At 44.3% G+C, this 11,968-nt stretch overlaps 1 protein-coding gene and 1 pseudogene across 3 annotated transcripts in view; one reads left to right on the top strand and one right to left on the bottom strand.

The window, feature by feature from the left end:
• Nucleotides 1-2,087: 2,087 nt before the first annotated feature.
• Nucleotides 2,088-11,161, bottom strand: LOC122429300 (annotated as a pseudogene).
• Nucleotides 10,913-11,968, top strand: part of ZNF318 (zinc finger protein 318) — a 28,586-nt gene continuing 27,530 nt past the window's right edge. For 2 of the 3 annotated variants that reach the window (XM_043449667.1, XM_043449668.1), the window contains exon 1: nucleotides 10,913-11,615. In XM_043449667.1, coding sequence (XP_043305602.1) covers nucleotides 11,160-11,615 — 456 coding nt within the window. In that variant the 5' untranslated portion in view covers nucleotides 10,913-11,159. The remainder of the gene's footprint in view (nucleotides 11,616-11,968) is intronic. The other variant, XM_043449666.1, reaches the window with a different exon arrangement.

Genomic DNA, 11,968 nt, shown 5'->3' with positions numbered 1-11,968 from the left:
AGCAAAAATATCATGGTTAGGAATAAGAAAGAGATACATTCACAAACACAAAAGAGGTTGAAAGTTATGTGCAACTATATGGCAACAAATGTGAACAACTAGAGGAAATGGATATGTCAAAGAAAAAAAGTTACTAAAACTGACCTATGAAGAAACAGAAAAGGAAAGAGGAGTTATCACAATAGAGATCAGGAAGATTATTACAGATTTACCCTTAAAGACAGCACCAGAACCGCATGGTTTCACAGCTACATTTTATCTATCTTTTAGCAAAGAGATGATTCCAATGATGTTTAATTATGCTAGAATATAGGGAAAAAAGTTTCACTCTTTTTATAAGCAGATGTTGTAACTACTGATTTAATTTCTTTAATGGTGATAGGTTTATTTAGTTGTCTACGTCTCCTTGATATAATTGGGTAAATTGCATTTTTAATGGGAACTAATCATTTGTGTAAATTATCAAATTAATTGGCACAAAGTTCTTCATATTGCATCATAGCTTTTTAAACTGATCCAGTACGGACAATACGGTTGTGTAGGTGGTTTTCTGCACGAGCTTATCTGGACAAGGAATGAGTAGGAGCAGGCTGCATCCAGCTTTCCAAGTGGCAAGCCCTAGGTTAGGGTTGCAGCTGCCCATAGGCTAAGTGAAAATCGCTAAGTCGTGTCTGATTCTTTGGGACCCCATGAACTATACAGTCCATGGAGTTCTCCAGGCCAGAATACTGGCGTGGGTAACCTTTCCCTTCTCCAGGGGATCTTCCCAACTCAGGTCCCTGCATTGCAGGCGAGCAATCAGGGAAGCCCCACAGGTGAAACCTTTCCCTAATTCTCACAAAGGCACTGGGAGGGTTAGTGATAGCCAGGTTATAACTTATCCATCTTCCCTGGTGACTCAGACAATAAAGAACCTGGCTGCAATGCAGGAAACTGGGGTTCAATCCCTGGGTGGGGGATCCCCTGGAGAAGGGAATGGCTACCCACTCCCATATTTTCGCCTGGTAAATCCCAAGGACAGAGAGGAACCTGGCAGGCTATACAGTCCATGGGGTCGCAAGGAGTTGGACACGACTGAGCGACTGAACTGGCCTGAACTGAGTGACTCTTTCCATTTTTTTTTATCCCTCTCTTTTAAGATTTTTTTCTTGCCCTCTCTTTTTTCTCTTGACCAATCAATTCTGCTAGTTTTGCTTGTTTAGTTAGTTTATTTCAAAGAACTTTCTTTTGTCTTTTTTAAAATTTTAAACTTATTATTTTGTATTGTGGTATAGACGATTAAAGAAACTTCTTTTGTCTTTTTACCATCTCTGTTGTATTCAATTAATTTCTGCCTTCATTTTTATTACTGCCACTCTTCCTCTTTCTTTAAGGTTATTGTGATTTTCTTTTCTTTAGTTTTTTACCTGGAAACTTAGCTGAGCAATTTTTTAAACATTTCTTTTGTAATATAAACATTTAGGACTATACATTTTTCTCTATAAATCACCTTATCTGCATCTAATAAAGTTTTGGGGGGAGGAGTTGTTTCTATACTCATTATTTATTGAAGTATAGTTGATGTACAATATTATATAAGTACAATATAGTGACTCATAGTCTGGTGAAGCTTTTACTTAATTCTGAAAATGTTCACACTTAAAAGTTGAAAGAAAAAAAAAAAAAGTTGAAAGAATTGTACAGTGATACCCAAATACTCAACACCTAATTTCTACAGTTAAGATTTTACTTTGTCTGCCTTATCATGCAAATTTGCATTTATTCATCCCTTCTTCTATTGATTTCAAGGGTCTTATTTTTTATTCACTTGGAAGGAAATGACAGATATTAGCACATTTCACTCTTAAAAACTTAAGAGTTTTAAAAAGCATGCATGTCATTACCTGCAGTTCATTATTTTTATTGATTGATTGAAATTTTAAGAGATCAGTTTATTAAGCTCAGTGATGAAAGCTATAGAAGACTGTTTTCCTGAAAATTATTTTTTCTTATGAAAAAAAGAAAAGAAAATCAATACACACCCTCAGCATAGACACAGATGCTGTGGCAGTCAAGCCTCTCTAAGATGAGGATAGTTTACTAGTTGGTCAAGTCACTCTCTGGTCAGCAGGATTGTAGTCTGGATCATCCTCCTTATCCTCTGGCTCCAAGTCATTTAACTTCTGGGCCAGTGACTCATCTACCTCCACGTTGTATCCGGCATCCTCCAAGAACTGGATATTAGCTGTGGCAAGATTACAATCTGTTTCAAACAGCTGTTTCCCACTTAATTTACTTTTTCCTGCTTTTTCTTTTACTTTCATTCATTAAAAAAAATTTCCAAGAGTTCTGTATCAAACTTGGCCTTCCAACTTAAGAAATTCTGAATAGTAATAGGAGTACCATAAAATAATTGCTTTTCAGTTTCTGCTCTTCTTCTTGTCTTCAAGTTCCTATTTGACCTACCATTTCACTTAATTTTATTGCACAGCTATTGCTAAAGATAATACTAGAGAAAGGCTTTCTTCTGCCTGTAATGCTAGTAACTTTAAAAATGTCTGAGACTTTATTACCTTCTAGGTTTTTCTGGAAGAGTATTTCCTAGAGGGGAGCTTCATCTGGGTGCTTTTCCCTATATGTAAACTTGAGCGGAGGCACGACAGTTTCATGTTCTCTCCAGCCTTATATGTCACAGGAATGGTGAGGCTGGTTGGATTTTTCCAATACTTAGCTGAAATACTACCAAAGGAGAATATATCAGGATATCAATATATCATTTGTATTTTGGAAGACCAGTTGTTAAGAGGGTTGGATCAACATACAATCAAGCTCTGAAGGAATCAGGGTAGATGGACTCCAGAGATTCCAGTTTTTTAAAAATATATATATATTTTTAATATTCTTTTCCATTATGGTTTATCACAGAATACTGAATATAGTTCCCTGTGCTATACATTAAGACTTATTGTTTATCCATTCTAAATACAACAGTTTGCATCTACCAGCCTCAAACAACCAGTCTATCCCTCGCCCTAAAATACAGAAAAGTGCAAAAATCCTAAGTATATAGCTTGATGAATTATCACAAAATGAATACATCTAAATCAAGAAATAGAAAAGGATTCCAGAAACTCCTCTTATGTAACCATTACCTTGACTTCAGACACCATAATTAATTTTGTTTACTTTTTGAACTTGGTATAAATAAAATCATATAATTTGTATTTTTGTGTGCGTGGCTTTCTTTGGTACAACACTGTATCTGTGAAATCCATATAGTTGTATCTAGTGATGGTCTTCTTTTTCATTGCTATATGGTATTCCATTGTATGAATCTACTACAGTTGAAATTCTACAGTACTCATTCTACAGTTGAAATATTTACTACTATAAATAATGCCATGAGAACATTTTTGTGTGTCATTTTTATTGTGGTAAAACATACATAATATTTCCCCCTTTACTTATTTTTAAATATACAATCCAGTGGCATTAAGTACATTCACAATATTGTACAACTATCACCACAATTCACTTCTGGAACTTTTTCTTATCTTTTTGATGCACATATGTGGATATTTCTCATGGGTATATACTTAGGAAATGCTAGATCACACTGTACATGTTCAACTTTAAAAAAATATTGCCAGGCTTCTCTGGTGGCTCAGTGGTAAAGAATCCACCTGCCAATGCAGGAGACACAGGTTTGATCCCTGATCCGAGAAGATCCCACATGCCACAGATCCCATGGGCCACAGCTATTGAACCTGTGCTCTAGAGCCCAGGAGCCACAACTACTGAAGTCTGAGAGCCCAGAGCCCATGCTCTGCAACAAGAAAAGCTATCACAGTGAAAAGCCTGTGCACCGCAACTAGAGAGTAGTCCCCGTTCACCACTAGAGAAAACCCATGCAGCAATGAAGACCCAGCACGGTCAAAAAAAAAGGAAAGAAAAAATTATTGCCAATGTTTCAAAGTGGCAATAGTAACTTACATGCCCACCAACCCTGTATGATAGTTCCCATGGCTCTATGCCCCTTAAATTTTAATTTTAATTATTTTAGAAATTTGTTTTGTATCTTTTCTCACTTCTCCGATAACTGTTTAGCACATTTTCATACACTTTATGGTCATTTAGACAATAAAAAGGGCTAAAGAAACAGAGAAGACAAAACTGTATCTTATGAAATTTGAAGCTAAAGTTGTATTATTTGTGTGTTAGCGAGCAGTTTACATTTCTAATAATATGTCTCCCATTGACTAAAATCAACCCCACAGGGCAATATCTCTCACACTTCCACACTGCACATATGAGATTATATCTTAAAAAAGAAACAAACAAACAAAAAAAAAGAAACAAAATCCTTTATAGTCACTTGAGTGGGGTCTAGGGACTTAATAGTGACAAAGGCATGAATGGAATCCACCATGTTGAACAGAATACCATGCTTTCTAATTACTATTATTACCAAAAAGTGGGGTCTAGCTGCTCACTGCTCAAAAACCAATAAACAGGCCAACCTGGTGGAAGGGAAAGTTTGCTTTATTTCAGACGCCAGCAACTGTGGGGCAAGGGCAGATGTCTGTCTAAAGACAAACTGCCCCGTTCCCTTCCCACCGCCCCCGCCCCCCCACAAGCCGGGGGTAAGAGCTTTTATAGACAGGGAGAGGGGGCTACGTACAGTCAGCTCTGATAGTCATCTTCAAATTGGTCATCGGTGGTCTTACCTGCATCATCTTGGTTATTTTAGGTACAGTTAATCTTCAGTTCCAGGGTCCAGTTGTTCCCATTTCTTGAAGCCAATTCTTGGAATTGTAGCAGCTTATGTCATGGGTACAGCCTAGTTATCATGCAGTTAGCTTCTTCCACCCCCCTGGTTTTTTTAATTAATTAATTAATTATAATTGGAGGCTAATTACTTTACAGTATTGTGGTGGTTTTTGTTTTAGTATCTATAAGACAGCTCATCTATAAGCCATATAGATATGGCTCAGAGCATTATCTAGAGCCCTTGAGGAGGAACTAAAGGTCCTTAACTATGCTCAATTAGTACATTATTATTATTTGGTCTTCTTTGACTGTTTGCCTTTGTTTCTGCATGTTCTCACTTCTCTGATTAAACTCACTCTTTGCCTAAGTCTTTCCACAGACAAAAGGCAGGCAGAGGACATGGGGGTCAAAGACCGATGGGTCCTGCTCTGTTTCATTATTACTGATATGTAGGGTATCTCACTATTGCCACTCCACTCACAGAGAGTGCCTAGGCTCAGTTCTCATCTAAAGACTGCCAACATTTTTGTCCCACCCTCTCAGCACACAGCTTTCCATAAGGCTATAGCCCCAAGCAGAAGGTTGACAATAGTTTTGTTCAGCTTGCTTGTAGGGGCAAGGGTGTCCTTGGCTTCAAGCTGAAAATCAGTCCCAGATCCCTCACCTCCTGGGAGGCATAAATCTCTGACTGCTACCCTTGATTCCAGACTTATTTCAGAGCCCAGGGGCTCTGTGGCTTCAGCAAATTCACAGAGGTGTTAATGTTTTAAAGTTTAGATCTCTTCACTCTTTTCAAGTTTTGTCTGTCATTGCTATATGTCTGCTACAGGGTGTGTGTGTGTGTGTGTGTGTGTGTGTGTGTGTGTGTGTGTGTGTGTGTGTGTGTGTGTGTGTGTGTGTGTAAAAGCTGTAAGCCATTTTCATCTGTCTAGTAAGTTTCTCTCTCTCTCTCTTTTTTTTTTTTTCAGCCATGCCGTGCAACATGTGGATCTTAGTTTCCCAAGCAGGGCTCGAAACTGTGCCCCCCCTGCATTGGCAGTGCAGAATCTTAACCACTGGACCATCAGGGAAATCCTAATAAGAGTTTCTTGAACTGATGACAGACAGGAGTTGTGACAGGATGTTAGTTAGATGCTCCCTGTTGTCTTTGGAGTTTCAGCAAAAGTCTCAAAGGCAGAAAGCAACACAATAAATGCCAGGCAACCTCTTCTGCCATCCATTTCAAAGGAAGATGGGATAAGATTGTGAACCAGTCTGCCAGCATTACTATTAATAATTATCCACATTGAATCAATATAAGAGAATGAGAATTGTGTTGGGGAATTCCCTGTGAGCTATACCCTCTCCCACCATTCTGGGGAGGGAGAGGGGGGTTTTCCCCTTTGCCTAAAGCCAAGTGGGGGCTTCCCTGGTGGCTCAGATCGTGAAGAATCTGCCCATAGTGTGGGAGACCTGGGTATGACTCCTGGGTCAGGAAGATCCTTTGGAGAAGGGAATGGCTACCCACTCCAGTAATCTTGCCTGGAGAATTCCAAGGACAGAGAAGCCTAGCGGGCTATTGAGAGAGTCAATTCCTAGGCAGATTGATAAGAAGTCCAGGGGTCCCCAAGGAGAGAGGGGTCTGGGATTCTCAAGAAGGAAGAAAGGACACAATTTTTGGTCCCTCTACGTTCCTTAGGATTATATAACAATAATGTATCCTGCCTGAGGACAGTCTCTGGAAAAAACCTACTGGCTAATCCTGTCATTTTAAGGTGTAAATTATGGGAGTAGGTCTAGTGAGGTCTTTACAACCTCCAGACATTCTTTTGATTCACTGTAATAACTAATTAGAGAGCATATAATTCCATTGCTAACACTAGCAAGGGGGTACTCTTTCTGCCCCCTTCTGATGATCATGTCAGAAGCTTTCTCTATCTCCTTTATACTTTAATAAAACTTTATTACACAAAAGCTCTGAGCGATCAAGCCTCGTCTCTGGCCCCGGACTGAATTCTTCTCCTCCGGAGGCCAAGAATCCCAGCGTCTTTGAGTGGTTCAGCAACAACCTTTCACTGTGGTCCATGGGGTCACAAAGAGTTGGACATGACTGAGCGACTAACACACACACACACACACACACACACACACCCCCAAGTGAGACACAGACCTCCATTAGCACCTTGCAGAATGTTTGACTTAGATCTCCTGGAATTAGAAAGTCCACAGGGACTCATGTCCTAACTCCCACCTGAGGAAGTCCATATGCAAAATGCTGGCTGACCAGCTTTCCTGGGATGGTGAGTAAGGTGGGTTGCATGGAGAATGAGCTGCACTGCCCTTGCCAGTAGGGCAAAGATGCATGAGTTGTCCTGTGGGACAAGTATACCTAGAAGGAAACAACATGGAGTCATTAAAAAGGTCCTTCCCACAAGGGATGCTCTGAGAGGAAAGGAACTTCATAAGAGTATATTTTACAGAATCTGCAGCAGGCCATGAACTTGGAGGCAGGGGGAGAGGAGTCATAGGCAGTTAATCAGAGGAGAGGCATTGCCTAGGTCCCAGTAAGAGAGGTAAAAAAAGCCCATAACGGTGACACACACAAGAGAGAAAGAGCCAACTTTCTTGAGTCCTCCAAGGCCACAGGGAACCAAATTTCAAAGATAACAGCATCCTGCCCCAATTGGAAAAAGCTATGGCCCTTTCCCCTAACCTTTTCTCCTCTTATACCAAACCCTAGGGGAGGGGTTCAGAAACAGCAGCTGGCCAGCAAGAGAGGAGGAGTAAACTCTGAGGAGTAAGGATGTGGAGAAACTTGGCACACCTTCCTTTATCACAGCAAGACTCACACCTGAAGCAGGCAAGAGCTAGAGGAGGGGCAAACCTTTAGCTTAAATGAAGTTGAGAGTTGAATTATATTTAGGGCAGGTGTGAAGGGGAAGCAAGGGAGTTTTCCAATTATATACTCTGGGGCCAGCTCCCCTGATAAAAATAATTATTCAGTATTAGAAAAGGATTGAAGAGGAAAAGCTGATACAGGGTAACTATCCCTGATTTAGCATATATGGACTCCAATGAGCTATAAACACCTATTCACATTTTCTTCATATTTGCTTCAGTTCAGTTCAGTTCAGTCACTCACTCATGTCTGACTCTGCGACCCCATGAACCGCAGCACGCCAGGCCTCCCTGTCCATCACCAACTGCCGGAGTCTACCCAAACCCATGTCCATTGAGTTGGTGATGCCATCCAACCATCTCATCCTCTGTCGTCCCCTTCTCCTCCCTCCCTCAATCTTTCCCAGCATCAGGGTCTTTTCAAATGAGTCAGCTCTTCGCATCAGGTGGCCAAAGTATTGGAGTTTCAGCTTCAACGTCAGTCCTACCAATGAACACCCAGGACTGATCCGCTTTAGGATGGACTGGTTGGACCTCCTTGCAGTCCAAGGGACTCTCAAGAGTCTTCTCCAACACCACAGTTCAAAAGCATCAATTCTTTGGCGCTCAGCTTTCTTCATAGTCCAACTCTCACATCCATACATGACTACTGGAAAAGCCATAGCCTTGACTAGATGGACCTTTGTGGACAAAGTAATGTCTCAGCTTTTTAATATGCTGTCTAGGTTGGTCATAACTCTCCTTCCAAGGAGTAAGCATCTTCTAATTTCAAGGCTGCAATTGCCATCTGCAGTGATTTTGGAGCCCAGAAAAATAAAGTCAGCCACTATTTCCAATTTGCTTAGATAACACCAAAAGCAATGGGTAACCAAAATTCATACACAGAATAATAAAGACCGAGTGTACACCTCTGGCAGAGTTTTAATTAGCACTCTGCTCCACATAGTCACTTAGGACCCAGGCTGACAGGCTGTACCTTCTGGAGCATGTAGCTTCTTCAGTTCCACAGCAAGGAAAGAAAAGAGCATTTTATAACTACTCTTTCCTGATTGCCCAGAGGTCATACAAGGTGCTTGCATTCACAGCTGCAGTGACTAGAAATAGTCATAACACTCCCCTTTTTGAAATGGGGAAGGAAGCATTCTTTTTTTGGTGCTAAGCATGAGAGGAGCCCCAGATATGGTGCACGAGTGTTCAGTCACCCAGTTGCATCCGACTGTTTGGAACCCAATGAACTATAGGGCAAGAATATACTGGAGTGGGTTGCCATTTCCTCCTCCAGGGGATCTTCCCAACCCAAGGATCGAACCAGCGTTTCCAGCATCTCCTGCATTGGCAGGTTGTTTACCACTCACAGATTTCCAGGAATTTTACATGGCAGCCTCACTTACAGAGGCTGTCACCCTTCTTTGATAGGACTTTTACCTGCTGAGCTAGTGTATCTAAATCTTCGATTGCAGGTCTCTGTCACACATGTTATGAAACATGTTTTTAGACTGCTCAGAAACCTTGTACATAACTCATTTTCTGCATAAAAGCCATCACTTTCTCAGATTGTTTTACTGTCACTTCTTTTACTACCATCAATCCTGGTAGTTTTCTTTTCACAGAGAAATCACATTAAAGAAAGCTCTGTACTGTCACATTACACAGTTAAAACAACAGAACTGGGTTGAGATCTGGATAACTGGCATTTGACAGCGTTCATTCATTAGCTGATAACTCATTCCCTCATGATGACTTCCCACTATACAGATAATCCCAACTCATATTTCAAACAAAATTGGCTATCTGTGAAAAATAATCTGAGATTTAATTTAACAGACTATGCAAGGATTCATATAAAACATTCCATGTAAACTGAATATGGGAAACAAAATCGTTAAAGTGTTAAAAAATATGGGAGAATATACTAAGAATCTTGACATGATGAAGGCCTCCTTAGGCCAGAAAATCCAAAGTGAGCAACTGGAAATTCAAATGCCTATAGGGAGCAAGCAATGTTAAGTGAAGAAAGATGGGTGTGAGAGAGATCAATTAGTAAAAATTTATTTTAATTTTACTGAGCTATGAGGTAAGTAAATGTCATTACACAAACATGTGAAATTGGACAAACTCTAAATTTAATATGAAAAATATAAACTAGAAAATGGGAATCTTAGGGAATGCTCTTGCAGTCCAGTGGTTAGGGTTTAGCGCTTTCACTGCCAGGCCAGGCTTCAATCCCTGGTCAGGAAACTAAGATCCCACAAGCCCCACAGCTCTATCAAAAAAAGAAAAGAAAAGAACATGGAAATCTTTTTAAAGTAATTTTTTGTCTTGTCTCTTCTTTGCAAACAGAAACCTGTTTTTCATACTAATTTCAGGCTTTGTGTTTCTAGTTAATAGAGAAAAACTTTCAAGCCATTAGTACTTTATTTTGAAGAGTTCAATTTAGCGTCATTTTTTTTTTCACGTTTTGACCATTGTTTTTCTTATTTTTTTTTAACTTTTGTACTTAGTATGTATGCAGGACCCTGAGTCCCTGTACTTAGTATACAGGGACTACCACTGCACCCAAGTGTCCAGGAAAATTTTGGTCGCAGACTGGAGGATTCCAAATCGCTTCCAAAATCTCTCCAGGCCTCCTAGCTGTCACGATGTGGACCCCTAGCGGTGAGCTACGTTCACAATAAGTGTTCTGATTGAGACAGCGACAATTTTACTCGGATGCCTGCTTTGGGTTTGATTCTCGCCCCCGAATCGCCCCCATTCCGCACTTCCCATCCTCAATTTCAACTTCTACAAAAGAGGCAAACTAGAAAGTAAATTGTTGGCCGTGGTGTGGCTTCTATGGGAGCCAGGACTTCGTCGGTCGTTCTTGCCGAGGTGCGTAATCTCCCACATAACGCCTTGCAGGTTTTTAATATTCCCATCACTTACAACCATTTCTTGTCCCCACGTAAATTAACAGGGTTGCGGGTAGGGGAAAGGTAAAGATGCTCCCGCCCCCTCGAAGCCACCAGCGTCCCGAAGACGCGAGCATCCCCGGAAGAGCCAACTCCGCTCCCGCTAATCCGTTCCCTTCCGCTCGGCCCACCCCAGGCAGAGCCCTTGGGGTCACGTGTTCGCCGGAGGAGGGGAAGTGGGCGGCTCAGCGGCCGCCATCTTGCCGGCTTGGAGGCGGAGCCTGAGGAGCGCAGGTCGCGCGCTTCTTCTCCCCTCCCCTCGCCCAGCCTCGCACCGCCCTTCGTGCTCCTCCCCACTTCTGGCTCCCTTGGCCGCTCCCTGAGTGGAGGAACGGGGAGCCCCGGAGGGCGGGGGGGTGTGTCGGGCCCGTGCTCGCGCCCTCCAACCGCCAGTCGCGGCCGCGGGGGCGCGCTCGACCGGGCCCCAGGGGCCGCGTGGGGCTGAGGGGAGGGGGCTGCTCCGGCTGCGGGGGCGGCGCACGGCGGCCGTGGCGGCCGGGGTTGCAGCTGCGGCGGCGCGCTGGGGGCCCGCGTCCGGGGCGCCCCCAGGTCGGCGCTGCCGCCGTGGCCGCGGCTGCCAGGACCATGTACCGCAGCGGCGCCCGCTCCTCCGTCTCTTCACACCGGCCTAAAGAGAGCGGCGGGGGCGACCCGCGCACCGGCCGCAGCTCTGGCTCCTCCTCAGGCCCGGCTCGCCGCACCTCACCGCCGTCCTCCTGCTCCTCCTCGTCGCGGACCCCGGCTCGCCGGCCCCGCTCTCCGTCAGGGCACCGCGGCCGCCGGGCCTCTCCGTCCCCTCCGCGGGGTCGCCGCGGATCCCCGTCTCCGCTCCGCGGCCGCCGGGCCTCGCCATCCCCGCAGCGGGGTCGCCGCGGCTCCCCGTCCCCGCCGCGGGCCCGCCGCGGCTCCCCGTCGCCGCCGCGGGGCAGACGACTCTTCCCGCCGGGCTCGGCCGGCTTCCGAGGGAGCAGCCGGGGGGAGTCCCGCGCCGACTTCGCCAGGGACGGCCGCGGAGACCATCCAGGCGACAGCGGCAGCCGGGTAATCCCACCCCTCCACCCGGACTCTATGCTCCAGCCCCCTCGCCCGGGATTCCCGCTTTCAGAAACCCTCGCCGCCCGCACGACCCGAGGCCTCCAGGCCGGGGTCCCCACATGGAAGCCGTTCATCCCCATGGCCCCCCTCAGCGACACCCGAGCCAGGAGGTTCCCTGTCAGTCCCGGGAACTTCATTTGCACAATAACGGATTCGGGACGCGCCCGGGCGCCGGCTCGGGACGCCGTGCTGCGTTTCCTGGGAATAGGCTGGTTCTCTCCCTCTGTGTGAGGTGTGAAAAAGTTTGCCGGGCGAGGGGAAGCTCCTCCACGCCATGTGCCTGGTACTTTTTCAGTAGT

This window comes from Cervus canadensis, chromosome 28, assembly GCF_019320065.1.
Source record: "Cervus canadensis isolate Bull #8, Minnesota chromosome 28, ASM1932006v1, whole genome shotgun sequence".
In the NCBI taxonomy this organism is placed as follows: domain Eukaryota; kingdom Metazoa; phylum Chordata; class Mammalia; order Artiodactyla; family Cervidae; genus Cervus; species Cervus canadensis.
Note: the sequence above shows the minus strand (reverse complement) of the source record. Positions and strands in the feature narration are given on the sequence as shown.